Source organism: Hermetia illucens, chromosome 6 (assembly GCF_905115235.1).
Source record: "Hermetia illucens chromosome 6, iHerIll2.2.curated.20191125, whole genome shotgun sequence".
NCBI lineage: Eukaryota > Metazoa > Arthropoda > Insecta > Diptera > Stratiomyidae > Hermetia > Hermetia illucens.
In genome coordinates this window covers 42,570,989-42,590,257 of record NC_051854.1, presented here as the reverse complement: position 1 = coordinate 42,590,257, position 19,269 = coordinate 42,570,989, and the positions used below count along the sequence as shown (strand labels likewise).

Sequence of the window (19,269 nt, the reverse complement as noted above, 5' to 3'; positions counted from 1 at the left end):
GAGAAGATAGCGAGTCGGACATGGCTCGCGAAACGTCAGACGACGATCAAGACGATGTCGCCGCCCTGCGGAGACAGGTACAAGAACTGAGAACCTCCCTGAAGGAGATGACAAGCCGGTACGACCGGCTCTCTGCGTTGTTCAGCTCTTCATTAGTGGAATCTACCATCGCCCTCAACAAGTCATCTCAGCAACCCAATACAGCAACTACATCAATTCATGAGAACCAAGAAGAACGGTCGATGGCAGAAATGGAAATTCCCACACCGAAGCCACAACAAAAAATAGCCTCAGCAATAGCATCTACACCCTCACCCCATCTAACGACAACAACAACAAATGTCACCGAACATCCAGCCCGACAACTACAACAACCAACCACACACACCCCGATAACAACCACCACAACCACGCAGCAAGCCGCTCAACCAGCCAAATCCACCCCACCAAGGGTAAGTCAGGAAAAATTCCCGCCGCTAATTATCCGCGCTGACCCCACAACCACTAAAGATATCACTAACAAAATTCTGTCCACAATCCCCAACAATATATCCCTTAAAAAAACATCAATACGCTCAACCCACGTCCTCGCCACCTCCCAGGCAGATTACGATTCTGCAAAAAACCTACTTAAAGAAGGAAACCACCCCTTCTTCACGTATACTCCGTCACACCTGAAACCAATCAACCTAGTCCTCCGAGGACTAGATTATACATACTCTCCCGATGAAATCCTCAAGGAGCTACACCGCCTCGGCATCTCCGAAGCCATCAGCGTTCGTCAATACGAGACTAGCTCCTCCCGACGAAACGCGAAACCCCTCCACCTATTCCTTGTAACGTTTTCCCCCAAATTCCAGCAGGCCACTCTCACGAAAGCCAGGGCGATGTTTCACTGCATCGTGAAGTTCGAAGCCGTCCAGCTACACGAAATCACCCAATGCCGGAACTGCCAGCGCATTGGGCATGCAGCGTCAAATTGCAATCTGGCTTACCGTTGCGTTAAATGCAACACCCCTCACGGGCCACGACAATGCCCAAAGAAGCAGGAAGAAAATCCATCCTGCATCAACTGCGGAGCCAACACTCATCCGGCTAGTTATCGCAACTGCCCGATGTTCGTGCAAGCCCGCGCCCACCAAACACAACAATCACCCTCCACAAAGCATAACCCTGCTCCACTAACCAAACCCGGTCCCCAACCAAAACCCGTTCAGGTCCCCGCCCCGTACAACCCTACGTCCCCACCACTCTCTTACGCTGCGATGGCCAGGAACGCCTCGCGCCCAGTCCCCACCTTTGACCTCGACTCCGAGATCCACTCCCTCTTCAACACCTCCACCACCCAACTAGCCTCCCAACTCACCTCATTCCTCCCCACATACAACTCCCTTTCCTCGCCGATGGAGAAGAGACTCGCTCTCCTCTCCTTCCTCTGCCAAGTGTCCCCCAGTAATGTCCACTAAAGTGGTATTACTGAACGTAAATTCGGTGGTCAGTCGACAAAAACGTCACGATCTAACTAATTTCTTGTCCGTCCACAAACCTAACCTACTCCTCCTCACAGAATCCAAACTGCACCCAAGGCATAAGCTGCACATCCCCAACTATACCACCTTCCGCTCCGACCGTGTTGACCGCCCAGGCGGAGGCACAGCCATACTAGTGGCAAATCCCCTAGACGCTCAACGGGTCTACATCCCAAACACTATTGCCCCATCCATGGAGCTAACCATTGTCTTCATTGCCACACCTTCCTCCATCACATTCCTAGGTAGCCTCTACTGCCCCGACCAAACCCTCAATCCCGCTGACATCTCCAACCTTACACAACACCTCAAAGCCCTCCCAGTCAGCCGAAACAAGCGTTTCTCCCTTGTACTAGGGGGCGACCTAAATGCCAAACATAACACCTGGTATAACACCACTATAAATGCCAATGGCAATAGGTTAGCCAACTGGTACTCACAACACTCCCACCCTCTACAGCTCACCCTCCTCCCCACCAACCAACCCACCTACCACAGGCAAAATACCCACTCCTTCATCGACCTCTTCCTGGTAAGCAACCACCTTCTCGTACACCCCAGCACGGCTACCTCCCCCCAAGACCTCCCCACCATCCCCGGCTTGAGCGATCATGACGGAGTGGTTCTCCACTTCAATATCACCGACCGCCTCCCCAAATCCCAGCCTAAATTCCTTCCCAACTACGCTGCCACTAACTGGCAACGCCTCAACTACAACCTAGCCGACAAACTCTCCACCATCCGCCTCCCGTCCAATCCGTCTCCTACCGAAATCGATTCAGCCGTGGAAAAGCTCACGGAATCCACACAAAAGGCTTGCAACGAAACCATCCCTCTCAGACCACTAAACTACCAGGGCCTAATCACCCTGCCACCACACATCCTAGACCTCATCAAACAAAAATCAACCCTACGACGCCAACTCCACAGGCACAGGTACGCTCTTCAATTTAACTTCCTCAAGTCACAAATCCACTCCCTCACACAACGCATCCAATCCCAGATCCAGACGCTATACGCTGATCACTACGCGGTAAAGCATGCGAACATCTCGCTTAATCAGCAAACATGCAATAAACTCCGGGGTACCTGCCCCCGACTAGCCAAACCCCGCTCAGCCAGCGTCCTCCCACACAACACCTCACCCAAAGCCCACGCCGACCTGATTGCTAACAGCTTTCTAGCCGCCCACCACACCACCCAACATTTGTCCGACCCACCCACAGAAACAGCGGTGCGCCAACACATACACAACATCACTACCACGCCAGTCATCCACACCGAATTCCCGATCCCACCATCCGAATCTACAACACCCTACTGCTTACCAATACAAGCCGTCACACCCCAAACAGTTGAATCCATTATCCTCTCCCGAAATAATAAAAAATCTACCGGACCCGACCACATCCCCATCATCATCCTCAAAAAATGCGCCAAAACCCTAAGCCCCTTTCTCGCCCAACTCTTCAATCAATGCCTCCTCTCTGCACACTTTCCCACCCCATGGAAACGAGCCCACATCGTCCCAATCCTAAAAAAGGACCAGCCTTCAGCTTCCCCGGGCAGCTACCGCCCCATCTCCCTCCTTAACGTGACATCAAAAATTTTTGAACACGTCATCCACGATATCATGCTCCAACACATCACCGACCACGCCATTATCCCCCCCTTCCAGTTTGCCAACAGGCGCGGCCACGGCACCTCACATGCCCTCCTAGTCCTCAAAACCGACATCCTATCCCAACTAAACAACAACACCCCCACCACAGCTTGCCTCCTCGATATCCAGAAAGCCTTCGACGCGGTCTGGCACGACGGCCTCACCTACAAACTCTCCCACACTTTCAAATTCCACCCACAATTATGCAAACTCATCCTTAACTACCTGTCTGATCGCCAATCCTTAGTCCGTATCCACGATACCCTGTCCGACCCTTACTGTCCTCCCGCAGGCATCCCCCAAGGCTCAGTTCTGTCAGCAACCCTCTTCTCCCTATACACCGCCGATATCCCACTCCAGCACCCTACCAACTCCCCCCAAGCAGTCAAAACCATCCAATACGCTGACGACTTGATCCTCTACACCTCTTCCCGGAGAATAAAATCCGCCCAAAACCGCATCAATACTTCAATCCAAACCCTCAACAAATTCCTCCAATCCTGGAAACTCCTACTCAACCCCTGCAAATGCGAAGCCATCGTCTTCCGCGGTAGAGCCACCTTTACCCGCAAGATGCTGGCCGACACCCGCAACCTCACTATCAAGATCGGACCTTCTACCATTCCCTCCGTCAAATCCACTAAATACCTGGGAATAACCCTCAATACCCGCCTATCACCCATACCCCAGGTAAATTCCATCATTTCAAAGACCCTAACAGGACTAAAAACCCTATGGCCCATCCTTAAGAAAGATTCCGCCATCCTCCCTAAAGTGAAACTCTACTGCTATAAGCAGCTAATCCGTCCCTTAATTACATATGGATTCGTCGCATGGTGTGACGTCTCCTCAGCTCAAATGGAGCGCCTTCGGGTACGCGAAAGGAGGTTCTTCCGCCTCTCCCTTTCCCAGTCCAATATCCACTCCAACCAAGCTGTCTACGACGAGGTAAAGTGCTCCCGCATAGACCAGATCCTCCTTACCTCACTAACCAAATTCCTCATCAAATGTCAAGCCCATGAAAACAACCTCATCCAGTTTTACTCCCACATACGAAACCATAACACTAACCCCACATACCGCCACCATCCCCTCCCTTCAGACCTCCTAACCCTTTCCTCCCAAAACAGCAGCTATCGCGGCGGGAAGATGATCATATTCAACCGCCCATACAATCGACATCGCCCTGGCCTCGTCTACTCCACCGCCCAATAACACCACCTTCCCCTATATGTATCCTTCCTCCATCCATTCATGCAACACAATTATCCAACGAACAAACAACAACATAAGAGGGGTTTTTCCTGACTTTCCCCTCTATAACATTAGCCATAGGATAAATTAATACCACCGTAAATTAAGTCTAGTATTAAGCAAAATGTTAATTTCTAGGTAAAGTTAAGCTGTTAGAGATAAGTCTAGTATTAATTTTAGTCATAAACTACCTGTAACAAAATCAAACAAAATAAATTGAATGTGTTAAGAAAAAAAAGGGGGATTGCGATGGTCCATCCTGAGTGGCTGAAGACGACCTAGAGGGAAGAGCTGTCCCAAAAACCTAATAAGTTGGCGAAACTGGCCTTGAAGGTCCGCCCGCAAATACTAAAGCTCCATCGGAGCGCTCGGTCGACACATGCTTGCACGCCTCTGTGCTAGTCAGGCTCGGAAATGTGGGGGGTGAGGTCCTTTGCGTACTACGATCCTTTGCTTCTTAAACTTAAAAACAATAATAAAATTCAGGTATAAGTATATATAAATAAATATATTGTGTCGAGAATGCAACATACGCGAGGAACCAGTGAAGCTTTTTCAGATCACTCAGTGAATCCCAAGAGAGCGTCCAGAAAGTGCAGTTTTCAGTGACGGAACCGACAGAGTATTGGGGTGCACTTTCCGGGTTACCTAAGGCAAGGCACCCTCCATGCCAATATGCCAGACGCCTGCGGATGTTCCCGAAATAGAAGTTCTACGAGCCATAAACAGCTCTGGACCGAATGCAGAACTTCTTGTATAAAAAGTTACCCAGTATACAAGAGGAAAGTTAAGTAAACGGATTTACCTTCAAAAAGGAGAGAAACACCTTCTAAATCCGAAAACAGAATCTGCCGCTTTACGACCCTTGCTTCAGCATGATAAACCGACAATCTGAATTTTCACACCCCGAAATATTCTTCACTCACATTTTTGCGTCAGATCATAAGCGACTCTTCTGTGGCACAAAGATAGCCTCCACAGTCACTCTTTCAAATCCAGTCCTCGGTATCCCGGTACCAAGAGCTGGCCGCAGAGAAAGTGCATCAGGATTTCCCTTCCTTCTCTGCAGCTTTGGCAATGCGAATTGTAGGGTATGCCGAGCCTGGTGGCATGGTCCCCCAAGGACCAGTGCCCCGTGCAGACCCCGGTAATCTTGAATGCATTTGCAAGCATCTGGCACAGGAGCGATCGTGATTGGGCTATGTAATAACCGGGCCAAATTTTCCTTAACTTGGTTCGCCATCTAAGGCCCGCGGTTGCTAGGTAGTACCAGAAGACTGCGCCCCTGGCAGCCGCTAACGAAACACCGACTGTATTCACCGAAGAGCTGCCAACAGCAGAGTCTCACTTGGCCAATCCGTCAGCCCGTTCATTCCCCTCTATGTTCCTATAACCGGGAACCCAGAGGAGAGCGTGCCGTTCATACGGTTTGCGTCTCCTCACTGCCCCACCAGTCTGGAACATGTCGTCGCTGAGTACAACGCCTTGAACTTTCTCCTGTCAATCCTCCTGGGGTATCTGAAGGGTTTGAAGACCTCTGCGGCGAGATCACGGCTGAAAAGTATCCAACTGTGCTCTGAGAAGGATCTCTGGTCGGACACTCTCCAGTTCTCCACACTAAGAATCCCATTGTCGGTTATTAGGGTGATATCAAGGACCTGCTCCCAACCAACACAGTTCTCCGAGCCGGGGAAATGAAAGGTTGGTGTACTGCCCCATGCCTTGGATTGGCGTCGCAGCCTATCAACAGGTTGGCCTTCTCTGTTGCTATGGTGTTCGCCAGATATTGTAATTCTTCTGGCGGAACTGATCGGTCATGAGCCATGTAAGCCGAGGATATATACACGTTTTTTCCCCCCTCTTGCTCCCGTTTGACCATGACTAGATCGCTGGAACTCAGGTCCAAAAAAAGAAAAGCATGCAGATTCTTCCTCGCAAGAATACATGCTCCAGGTCTGTCTTGATCAGCGTCTCCAGTGCTATGGACTAAATTCAAATATTTGCTTTGGAGTCCTTTGATGGTTGGGTCGCCTCTGATCCAGGACACCTGTATTAGTGCGATTTCGATGTCTTCCTCTAGGAGGAAGACAAGCAGATTAGCCGAGGTGCACTCAAAGTGCTGCAGATTTATTTGCGTTACCCTCAGCATAATTTGCTTGCGTAGGGGGCTCGTCAGTCCCCGTCGGACCGTCGATCCTCGTCATCTCCAGTAGCTCGTTGGCGGCGTCGATTGGATCTAGGTCGCCGGCCGGTCTTGCGGAGCGAAACACACTCACCGTTTATTTGAACTCGAAATGATTGTGTGCTTGTCTGAGATTCTTTCTCCTTGATAGCTACCCAGTCTTTCATGGTAATCCTGGCGTTTTGAAAGCGCAGGGATTGCACAAGCTTGTCCTTATCCATGCGGATCTTTGACAATCAGATGCGAGCGATCGGTCTTCTGGGAATCTCGTCGAAGATATAACTTTCAGCTTTACGTCCTCCCAGACATCACTGATTTTAACGACGCACGAACAGGGAATATTCTTAGAGAATTGGTTCTCGCAAGCTATAAAGTAGAACCCACGAACCATCTGAAAGGAATCAAAGCAAGTGATGAATCCCGTGTGTTTGCCTTCGGTGTCCAGAAAATGATCAGTTACCATCTCCGACAGCCTGACCTCAACACTGGTCCACGCTCCGGCGCTAGCTTGCCACTAGCGAAATTACCATCCGCCAGCGCCACAAGTAAGTGACTCCTAGCCACGTCGTGCGAAGGGTTTCGCAGCTCATGGCTCGTCGACTGGCTGTTGCTCCGTACTTTTCTTCAGATGTTGTTTTGCGTCTGAGCCATTGCCCACCCTGCTCTGCTTGTGATCTTGCTTGACCTCGTCTTGAGATCGGTTGCGTTTCAGAGCGATGGGATTCACCTTCTGCTCCTCTGCCAGGCGTTTGATGTTGTATTTCTCAGCAATTGCCTGGTATTTAGCGAGGTCGCTTTCATCCTGCTGGTCCTTATTCTTAGCAATCTTGCTGAGAAGATCCGTGGGCCTCTGGTACTGGCTCTTGAACAGAACACCAGTGGACCTTCGCTTCTTAATCGGTTTCCGGTGACCGACGTTCTTGTCGGTTTTCATTTTTGAAGGATCCCCCGACGTCGATGGTTTCGGGTTAGAAGTACTATGTCTGCTCGGTACACTCACTTTAACGACATTGGATTCTAGGCTGGAAACCACTAGTCCGTCTACGGCCTCGCTTCGGGAGGTCCCAGCGATTGGTTTCAGCACACCGCTGCTACGGCTGGCACCGGGTGTACCACTCTCAAGGGCTATTGTCTCCTGGCTGGATGCCAGCAGCTCGTCCTCAAATGATGCGCCTGACATGACCCCCTCTTCTTCCATCGTCGTTTTTTTATATTTTTGTCCCACGAGCAATCCGGGAAAGAGGGGTTGACCATCACAAGATTTTAGCAGGCCAAGAAAGAGGAATATTTTCCTATCTATGGCAGACCCTGTTTACCTCCTTCCCCTTTGATTGGGGGATGGGGTGGTATTTGGCAAATCAAATTTTACGAGGATGGTATTTTAAAGCTCCACGTTGCCCAAAGGGACCGGAGAGAGGGAGCTTCTCTCTGTGTATCTTCTCCACACCCTTCGGGAGGCGTTAAAAGTGAAACCCTACAGTTTCGCTATTTTGAGGCACCATAACTCGATATCAAGGAGAATTTATACAAACATTGAGTGTTGCATCCGATATTTTTTTTAAATAGAAGCTTTCTCCAAACCAATGGTGATTTCAGATATTATAGCAATCAGGTCAGTGAAGCGTCCTCACCGAATGATAGATGTAAGTGAAGTCGCTGTTTGGACAGATATGCAAGCAGCTACGCTTCGATACATGAAACACATTTCGGACTATTTTGCAACATAGTATTACCACCTCCCCAATTACAGTTGGTACAAATTTGCGGAAGATACATCCATCTAACGAGAAACGCTCATACGTACATACATATTAAGTGACCAAAAGTAGCAACTTCCTATTTTCTTGCAGAAGCATTTTCCTCTAAACTATTTCCCACATTGAGTTCGCATCTGCATTTCGCCTAACGAGATATTCATGCAAGCCCAGGTGAAAAAACCATGAAGCCATGAACCATGAACCAGCCATGAAGAAATGCGTGTTATGCAATAGAAGACCGGCCAGGTATGATCCACTATTAACTCAACCAGTCTTTGAGGTCGATTACTTGGTAAACATACACAGTGGCGAGTATGGGATTGGCATTTCATCTAAAAGCTTTGATTGAAGATGTGTATCTGGATACGCACTCCGACGAGTGCGGCCACTTCTCTATGCATAGCTTTTTAGCCTAGTTTCCGCGCATTAATGAATATTCAAGTATGGTAACGAATTTAAGCTTCGGAACACCTGGAGGCAGGAGTACATGTTTATCATGCAATTCCATTAAAACTCTGCCACTGATAACGCTGCAAGGTAAGATACTCTGTGGAATTTTACCTTGCGGGGTATTCAGTAGTCAATCAATTGTGGGTTCAGGTTGTTGCGGTTGTGCGAAAACACCTTCTCGAAGATTCAACGCATTGCGGGCTTTTCTAATGAGATGTTGGTTGCTATAGTTTTTTCTTCGGAAAATGGAAATTCGGAAATTTCTGGGCGCAGTACGCCTTGGGTGTAACATGCTCGGATTCAAGCCTGTAGTATTGTCGAAATTGGTGGCCCGGTCTGATTATGCTTCAGGTTAAAGTTGCATAATTCGGCAAGTCCTTACACGACCTCCTCGTGGTGGCCGCTGGAAACCGTCTTCGGGCGGGCCAAGAGTGTATAGGGCCGGGCTGTCAGTAGGCTCATCCAACGATGAGGATGAGGATCTGCTTTTCTGCTGGTCATGTGTTAGGGGCAAGTAGATCTGGCAGGGGGATGGACTAAAGCAACAGCCCGGGGATCGTCCTCCCTGCACCGGAGAAGGTGCTAATAGGACCCCAAGCCAAGGTGGAACAGCATTCGCCGAGGGCTGCGTGGCCAATTGGAAGCTTGGTCTTTAATATGCGAACTCTGAATACCGGACGACCACCTAGTTGCAATCGACGCCGCCAACGAGCTGTTGAAGGAGATGACGATCGACAGTCCGACGGGAACTGACGAACCCCCCACGGAAGCAGATCATGCTGAGAGTAACGCAGATAAATCTGCAGCACTCGAGGTACGCCTAGGCTAATCTGCTTGCCCCGTGGTGGAATGAATATCTCTCTAGTCTCAGCAAGCTGACCAGAGAAATTTTCAACATATGCTAGGCACAAATACTGGCAGCCATACAAGGACTGTCTGAAGAAGTACAAGTCGGCCATCAGGACCGCCACAACAACAAGTGAATCCGCGAGGCTCAATAAGATTCTGTCCAAGAAAGGTAAGAGCCCATCCTTTCTTAAAAAGTCGGAAGGTTCCTGGACGGAATCTTCTAGCGAAACCTTGCAGCTGGTTGAAACGCACTTTCCCTCCAGGGAGGAGGACAGTGAGTCAGAACCTTGCTTGGAGGGTTTTCGGCAACCCCAGCTTTGCGAGACTATCAAATCGGTAATTACTGAAGATAGGATCGGCTGGGCTATAAACAGCTTCTTCGCATACAAATCTCCAAGCCCAGATGGCATAATGCCAGTCATGCTACAAAAGCAGCAGGAAAGGGTTGTGGCATGGCTTGTTGAGATTTACCGGAGCTGCATCTTTTCAGTATACTTTCCACAGTCCTGTAGGCGCGCACGAATGGTTTTCATACCGAAAGCGGGCAGGCCCGATCATGCATCCGCGAAGGACTTTCGACTAATCAGCCTGACCTCTTTCGTGCTGAAGACCCTAGAACACGTCCTGGACATCCACTTAAGGACGATTATGGGGAGAAAGCCTTTATCTTGGTCCCAGCATGCTACCTCAAAGGAAAATCCACAGGAACCGCCCTCCACGAGGTAATTGACACGGTTGAGCCGTCACTGCAGTACAAGCAGTATACCTTGCTTGAGGGAGCTTTTAACAACGTCAGTACGAACGCCATCAAGGAAGCCTGGACCGGTATTGGATTGGAGGGGTATCTCACGCATTGAATTATATCCATGCTGAGTACCTGGATACATCAGTAGGATCTGGGAGACAACCACTTGACCTCCTCTAATGTAAAGTATCTGGGTGTAATCCTGAATCCAAAGCTAAATTGGAGATTGAACATAGAACTGAGGGTTAAGAAGGTCTGCATAGCCTTCTATGCCTGCAAGAGAATCTTTGCAAGGAAATGGGGTCTCTGGCTGAGGATGGGTCGCTGGATGTACACCGCTGTAGTGCGTCTGATTCTGACGTACGGCTCTATTGTATGATGGCAGGCTTTGAAGAAAAAATACAATAGGATGAATCTTAATTGGATTCAAAGAACCGCGTGTTCAGGCGCTACTGGGGCTCAGCAGTCCTGCCCGGCAGATGCTCTCAATGTTCTGCATCTCCTTGTTGCCCACATTGTAGGCTCGCGACGATGCCCTGTCTTTAGAGCAGAAGTGGAATGAGCTAGGACGCAGTTAACATGATCTGCATCTGCAGGTCAATATGAACCGGAATGCAGCCAGTTCGCCACGGAGATCAAAGCTGATCTAGTGCTCATCAAGGACCCAGTTTCATGGCATCCTCACATACCAGGTACCGCTGCCATATGGGTTTGGGACGGCATGTACCTTAAGATTCTTACTCAAGGACAAAGGGACGATTTTGCCTGGATTGGAGTGGTCTATCTAACACCGAATGAGACGATGCCGGACCTTCGACGCAAACCTGATGCTTAGGAGAAAGCTCTCTTGGGCACAGAGACATGGATCCTGGTTGAAGACGATTTCAATGCCTGGGCACTTGAATCGGACATGTCTGACTCAGATTCCACTGAATTAATTCTCAATTTGGTAGCGACAACATAACACATAGTTTTAAACAGCATGGAATGTTACGAGTGTGAACACCGAAAGATTTGTAGAAACTCTTCGAATGGTGGCGCTGGTAATGACGGCCGGCGAGTTTCCATTCTCAGGATTCTATGTAATGGTTGAATTACTGATCTGTGGAAGGAGTGTCACAACCATCGCCGATTAACACAACGCTTGAACGAACGGGAGGAGGCATGTACTACAATGATCGAATACCGATCAGCTCAAAAGGAGAATCTGCAGCATAATAAACAGGAGCAAATCTCGCTGCACCTGGTCGATGAGGTTAATATGGACCCGTGGGGACTTGGTTACAAGCTGGTAACCCGAAAAATCAGAGAACTGCGCAAACCATGTTCACTTAAAACCAAGTAATTGGATCGACTTGTACAGACACTATTCCCTGCGCATTCCGTACGGGAGGGGGGGGGGGGGCTCCGAGGGCTGCCCACTTTGCTCTGCAAAAGAGTTCAGTTCAGTTCAGAAGAGTCAGTTCTTTCTTTGACTCTAAAACAAGAAGGCGCCAGGACCCGCAGGTACACCGGCAGAGGTACACAAACTGGTGGTCCAACATCAACTAGACCTAGGGCTCAGCGCGTTCAACGTTTGCCTGAAAAAGGGCGTTTTTCCTTTTCGATGGAAGGTAGCGAGACTTGCCCTGATCAGCAAAGGTAAAGGCGACCTTAAGCTTCCGCCTTCATACCGACCACTTTGCATGCTTGGCACTTCCGGGAAAGTGCTCGAAAAGCTCATCAGATGTAGATTTGCTGAAGCGATACGTGCTGTCGGAGAATGATCACTAAAGAAGTTCGACTTTAAAGCAGGGAGGTCCACAGCTGTCGCGCCAGTCGTGGATGCTTTTCGTCATGCGGAGGCACACAGTCGCCCAGTTCGATGGGTGGTGCCCCTCCTAACACTTGCCGTCTTTAATGTCTTTAATTCCGTATGAAGGAAAGACATTCTATTAGACTTAGATATTAGATATTAAAGGATTATCTGACGAACAGCTCCCTGCTTTATGAAACATAAGAAGGTCAGAGGATGATGCAGATCACATAGAGGGAAGCGCAATGATCCATCTTAACGCCGGACTACTGGAACACTCCTTACGATAGTCTGCTTAGACTCGACATACCAGAAGAGTCACGCCTGGTCAGTTATGCCGAAAAAGCGCAAAGCAGACTTAGCATATTGATGAGAAGGGTAAGGGGATGAATGGCTGCTTATAGTTTCAACCTTGCACTGGAAAAAATCCGAAGTAGTGATTCTGTCTAAAAAGAGAATCCCGACCCTGCGTCCCATATCGATCGGCTTCGTTCCAGACTCTAGCATTTTTTTCCAATGGCATTCCCGGAGGATGGCAAATTGTCCTTCTGCCATTTTACCATCCTTGGAAGAAACTCCCACGGCAGTGGCCAGAGCTAAGGCTGCTGCTTGCGCATACGTCCTCTTCTTTCCTGCCTTGGTGTCCGTATTCCTACGGCAAGGAACAGCTTCATTGAGATCTCTCTCGCTGATTTGATCACCTCCCGGCACACCGGTCATAATCCCCGCGGGACGCGTGGATGTAAGCCCTGGTACGGAGCGCAGTAAAGAGTTGGCCACCACAGATGTGTTGGTCTTACACTTCTTGCGCGTATTACGGCTGACAGAAGAATCTGGTGCGTCCAGTGTGGATCTCACTGGGTTTAACAGCTTATCCCCACCTTCCGCCGAAAATTTTGCTCCCTTGCGTCCGATTTCTCTAGGCATTACCCCGCTTCATCTTCTTCCACAGCTAGCTTGGGGTTTTTCCAGGTTCACGGTGTCCGGGCCGCTTGGACCCACTTCCACATACCAGCGTTAAGCCAGTAGCTTCCACGTCACCAGCTCCCTTTCTTCCGCTTCTCCCGGTAAGGGTGAAGGAGAAATTTCTTACAGGCAGGATTCAGCCTGTAGTCCCCCCACCCCCTTAATGGCCGAAGTTCTCTTCTACCGAACCTTCCTCTTCCGTTTGCGGTAGATTTGGGCTGTAGTACCGCGGACAGGCCGGCCGTAGTCGGAGTACGAGTTTCTCCCAAGTTAAGAGTTTCTGTACTTTTCTTTCTGGGTAGCTTCGCTGTAGGCACTAAATGCAAGCTTTCCACTGAGTCGGAAAGGTATTTCAGAGATGACTGAGAGCTAACAACCTGCGTCCCGATGCAAATTTCAACAGTTTTCTGTTTCCGCCGATTTGTTTTGTGTTCGCAAGGTCCAGCCCGTGGTCTTCAAGCCAAGACTTGATCATCCTTATAGTCTCGTTCGCATATACCTTTACTTCGTCGATTATGTAGGCACTCCTCCACGGGTTTACGTCCGTTTTTGAGCAGAACTCCTTAAAGCATTTCCTCTTGCTTCACTGAATGGCGAGCTTCAGGGTTTTGCGGGCTGCATTATTGATGCTCTCTTGCTGGCCCTAATCGACTTTACATATCGCCCTCTGAGCCACTCTTCTGGATCATTGCAACCTAAGCGGTGGAAAACCAGTAAAGTTTGCAATGATTCCTGTTGGTATAATACATCCACCGAGGAGTATGTATGCACTCCGAGATTGGGAATTCTGCCTCCATTCCTTCATTGTGGCTGTAGTTTTTCCGAGAAAACTTCGTCCAAACCCCTTCCGTGACTGTCAGATCTTTTGCATAAGCACTTTCGGAGCGCTATTCAATGGGATGGATCGAAAACCCTGGAAATATTCTTTAAAAGACATTTTTTCGTTAGCTTCTTTTGAAATCATATTTTACAGTTTTGGGGAGGATATCTTCCTTCACTAAATTCCCTGACCAACTTTTACTCGATGGATTCTTCTGGGATTCCTTCTGCCCATTTGTGCAAATTGAAGTCGCCTGACTGCAACATTTTTTCATATTTCAAACAGAATCGTAACTTCCAGTCTTGTCTCAGCTATACTGAACGGATTGCCAGGATTTAAATCTTTCCTTAGCCTCCCCGCTGCAACCGAGTATCCCCGTCTTTCATCCAGCTCCAATGGATACAAAGTTCAAATGATCAAAAATATAGCAACGATTTCACCAGAAAAGATGCAGTGTTGAAAGATTACTACTGAAAAGGCATAATTGTTTCTGAGAGCTGAAAATCGTGATTTTGTAGCTTTATTCTGATTAATCCGGACAAGTTCTCTATGTCATGTAACTTCCAATTCGTATTTCCTCCAGCTAAACAGTATCTGCAGTAAATCACCCTGCAACTTAGGCTTCGGTACTACTTGTTCCGTATGGCCCAGCTCGAGGCAATCTAGAAATGCCTCAGGATATTTCTGCCGAAGATCTGGACTTTGATTAGGACACCCCCCGAGATAGTTGCCGCAAGCCGATGCCCACCAAGTCGGAATATCTTCCATATAGGTTTGTCGTAAGATACGATTAAAAGGGACAGACATTTGTGGGCTAGCAACCCTCTAATTTTGAATCTTCACTGCTACCGAAATATCAACAGCGCCTTAGATAGGGACTGACATCACGCCGATCACCTTCGAATTTCTACAATGTGCGCAAGCTCCTCGACAAGTGTAACGAGAGTCCCTAGAATGCTCGCTTTCTTCAACTCAACCGAGAATTCCTATGATATAAACCGGACATTCTGATGTGTCCATAGGCGAGGTATTCACATAGGAAGTGCTCCATGGATTCCGCTTCCTCATTACGGGAAGGACACGTATCATCTTGAGTAATTCCTATTCTGAGCATATACCCAGCTAGTGAATTATGGCCTATCATTATGCCCACAATACTCCTGCAAGTCCTCCTGTTTTCTGACAGGATAAACTTTGCGGTATGCATGTTCGGTTCTGGCAGGAAAAGTTTGATGTGTCGAGCAGCATTTAGATTCCGCCACCTGTCATTATGGGAAGCTTGTTCCCAGTTTTTGAAAACAGACTTAGCCAATGCTACTGATACTCAAATTGCTGGTTCCGGTCCCGGCATGGGGGAGATTGACCCCTCTTTCGTTAAGCATCCGAGATTTCATTTTCCTCTACGCCACAGTGACAAGGTACCCAGAGTAGTTCCACCATATTGAATCAAAAGATCAAACGGGTTCTGCACTGCTGAACGATTTTCGAGGTGATCAAAGTGCTACTCAACGCCCTCAATGCAGCTTGACTACCACTGCAGATTGCAATGCGCCTGCTCTCAAACCGCTCGCCAATCACCCAGTTTGCCGCCCTTAGGACTTCGGCTTGAAAAACCGTTGCATAGTATCCCAAAGGAAAAGCCCACTTCTCGTTTTTATTCGAGAAGTAGACTCCGGCTCCCGAAACCTGTATATATCCTGACATGCATTGTTCAGGTTCATCACAGTTTTCTCTGGGTTTCAAGATAACTTCATACCTTTAACCAAACATACGTATAGGGACACTAGAATCGGAAGGCATTATAAGAACCGGATTCAGTACTTTCAGTAGTTCTTCTAGTGCTCTGTGCCCCCCACATCCGTTGTTTCCCCATATATTCTACATGTTCATTCCAAAGAAGTTTTTTATCTAGAGTGACTCCCACTTCTTCGGAGAGTTGAAGGGTTGTACCCCCCATCTCAGGGAAGCAAAGTTCATCTAGTTTTCTCCTTTTTGTGAATAATACCGTTGTGGCTTTATTTGGATTAACTGGAAGGACATGTCTGAGGCACCAACTGTCTATCAAATCAACGGCACGTTGTATATCTCTACACACCGTTCTGAGATCGCGATCAACAGCAAGCAGAGCCACGTCATCAACGTAAGCTTCAACGTGTACCGGCAAATTTTGCAGTTCGCATAGTCGATCAGCATACTCCGCAGAAGTGGCGACAGCAGACCTCCTCTAGGGCAGCCTTTCGTTGCTTCTGCTGTCAGATAGCGATCGACACCCAACTCAGCGCAGAGCAATCTCTGCGTTAGCATAGCATGGACCCACTTAATTAAAGCATCATCAACACCATGCGCTATGGTGGCATCACAAAGTTTTTGAAAAGGCGTCCACGAACACCCCCATCGCGTATTCACCCTTCAGAGTTGCATCTTCTATCTTTGTGACCAAGGAATGAAGAGCAGACTCACAGGACTTTCTGCGGTGGTAAGCATGTTGGTTTTCTTTAAGTGGGTGCAACCTAAGTGCGTTTCTAAGAAGGTGACCCTTCACCAGTCTCTCCAAACCTTTCAGCAAGAACGAAGTCATTGTGATCTGTCATTTGTGGAGTGAGGAATGTGAAAGATAATAAAAGCCTGAATAAGTCATTTTGACTAATCCAATCATATGAACTCTGTTTTTACTTTCAATCTATCTGAGTTAAGGGCTTCATCACCATATTTCGCTGATTGCTCACCTAGCTCATCTGGCTATGACGACTTTAACGTTAGCTATGCCTCATAAAACAGTTCATATATTTATCTTTTACGAGTGGGACTGATAAAACGAGTGAGCTTGAATTGTCCCTCCATGGAAATTCAAAGCTTTTCATGGGTTACATTGAAATAAAACCACAAGACATTGCTGCACATGACTATCTCAACCCCCTTCCCAAAAGCAGTTAAATATGCATTTCAGAGGCACGAACGCCACTTCCAGTAGCATTACTATCTGAAATTGCATCTTTACGTGAATTTCATACTATCAAAGAAGTAATACTGGAAAAGAGGTCGAAGCACTTGTTTTGCCATCTGGGGGTCAACTATAAAATGAATCGATTAGGTAACAGCAACAACAGACCTAATCGAACGTCCATTGCGCGCAAATTCGCTTCAGTATCTGTATCTGTATTTCGGATAATCACGCGTTACATGGGATTAGTTTGGGCAAAAAAAGTTGCTCATAATATTTATGTTTACAATTTGCAGATGATTTAAGCTCTCGTTTTAACTGAATGTGCACGATCTGGAATTTCGTTAGTTTGGTGACTGTGGCCTAAAGTGAAAATAACCGTTGAAAGTGAAAATAGATATTTAGTTCCGTGGATAAAAGTGATAAGAAATGTTGCCTGTAAGACTACCATTATTTACCCTCTTTGTTGTGGCTGCATCTGCACTTGACTTACGTAGGTGCTTCGTTGAATTTTTTGTTAAATAACGAACATTTTTACCCAACCATTTAGTAGGCTAAGAGTCAGTTTCTTAATTGTGTGGGATAACCCTTGCCGAAATCTAGATTTAATTGTCTTCATACGGTTTCTTTTTCCAATGAAATGCTAGTAATGGCTAGAATCTAACAACGGATAGACTCATCCACAATGACATAAGTAATTAGTGCATTAAAGAAGGAACAGGATCCGCAATTTCAGGTTTTGCCACTCATAATGAACCAGGAGTTTGAGGTAGTAAGAGGACCATCGCTAGTAGATTTTTGTCAATCTGTCTCTCTCTAACGCAAAAGGAGAAGTACCAAAAAGTCGCTGTGCTGCAAAGTTAAGCTGCATGCCCTAATTCTAGCTGGTTGATGAGCAGCAATATTCGTGTTGCTGGCCTATTACCAACTGGTATTCAATTGTATGTTATAATTGAGTTATTGCATTTGAGTTTTTGTTGTCGGCAACATGTCAGCAACACGAGTGTTGCTGTCTTTAATTCTCAACATAATAACGTTTTCTTCTCAAAATCAAATAACGCCATCGGGGCTATAGGAAAACCGGTAATGACATGTATTCTTACCTGGCTTGCTTTTAGAGTTAGATGTAATGGAGGTGCTCTCCTTTTCCTTCATTCCCCAGTAATAAGTGCACTAGGGTCGATATGGGCAACGTGGGTCTTTGTTCTCCTTTTGACAGGTGGTGGTTTCTCCGTTGACAGCATCGAACCTGGCTCGCCGGTATGCCAGCATTTCGAACAAATGAATTTACTCTATCATGAAACATAATGTTGCTGATAGTTGGGCTAATTTGTGCAGTGGGTCGCATCAGTGGTCCCAAGATCTGTAATGGCCAGAGACCATAATGGGTGGCTAAAGACAACCAAGAGGGAAGAGTTATTCCAAAAAACCTTAAAAATTGGTGGGTCCGTGGAACACTTCGATCCCTGACATGTCGTTTTATAAAAATTCCTGTGGTCTTTCCGATACGTGAATCCGCACCGGATCCTATAAAACAAACAAACAGGGGGATTCGCGCGAGGCGACCGAAATATCATTGGTCTGAAAACAAAAAAATAAGGGTCAACCGTGCGTGTGAAGCCGACAAGCTCCGGACCCGTACGCCGCGATCAGAAGAGAGAATCCCCGATGGATTACATTCTGGGTAAATCTTCCTCCTACTTCAGATATATAGTGAGGCGCAGCCATCGAGGTTCCCTTGCTAACTTGGCATCTTCAAGTCGTTCTGTAGGCGGTTGCCCCTGATATTGAGGGAACCTCGAAGGCCGCGCCTTGTTTTTGTTTTATTTCCATTGGATTCCATTCCATGGAGACGTGAATTTTTGTAAAATGACACATGAGGGATTGAAGTGCTCGACGGACCCTTCCTCCCCCCTCCCCCGCACACATTCCCGAGCCTGGCTAACACAGAGGCATGCAAGCACGTGTCGACGGAGCACTCCCAAGTAGCTTCAATGTGTGCGGGCGGACCTACACAGTCAATTTCGCCATCTTTTTAGGTTTTTGAAATATCTCTCCCCTCTTAGTCGTCTCGGGCCACTCAGGATGGCCTTTCGACCACCGCAAATCCCATTTTTTCATTGCAGATCGACAAAGAACTTCAATCTAAAGCCAATCATCATCATCAATGGTGCAACAACCGTTATCCTCTCTAGACCTGCCTTATTAAGGAACGGTCGTGGTATCGCTCATAGGACGCAGCCAAGAGTTCGCAATTTTTCTTGCTAAGAACCCAGGAAGGACTGGCAAGATAATACTCTTCTACAATAAGAGCTTTG

The 19,269-nt window shown here is 47.7% G+C and overlaps 2 protein-coding genes across 2 annotated transcripts in view; both read left to right on the top strand.

Moving 5' to 3' along the window:
• Positions 1 to 20: 20 nt before the first annotated feature.
• Positions 21 to 6,800, top strand: LOC119659117. Its single transcript, XM_038067041.1, has 2 exons — positions 21 to 452; positions 6,780 to 6,800. Exons 1-2 carry the CDS (start codon positions 21 to 23, stop codon positions 6,798 to 6,800), a joined length of 453 nt encoding a protein of 150 aa, XP_037922969.1.
• Positions 6,801 to 17,102: 10,302 nt separating this feature from the next.
• The window catches only part of LOC119659307 (protein takeout), a 51,419-nt gene continuing 49,252 nt past the window's right edge, over positions 17,103 to 19,269 (top strand). Inside the window, exon 1 of the mRNA XM_038067320.1 lies at positions 17,103 to 17,444. Within this exon, the coding sequence (XP_037923248.1) occupies positions 17,381 to 17,444 (64 nt within the window). The 5' untranslated portion in view covers positions 17,103 to 17,380. The remainder of the gene's footprint in view (positions 17,445 to 19,269) is intronic.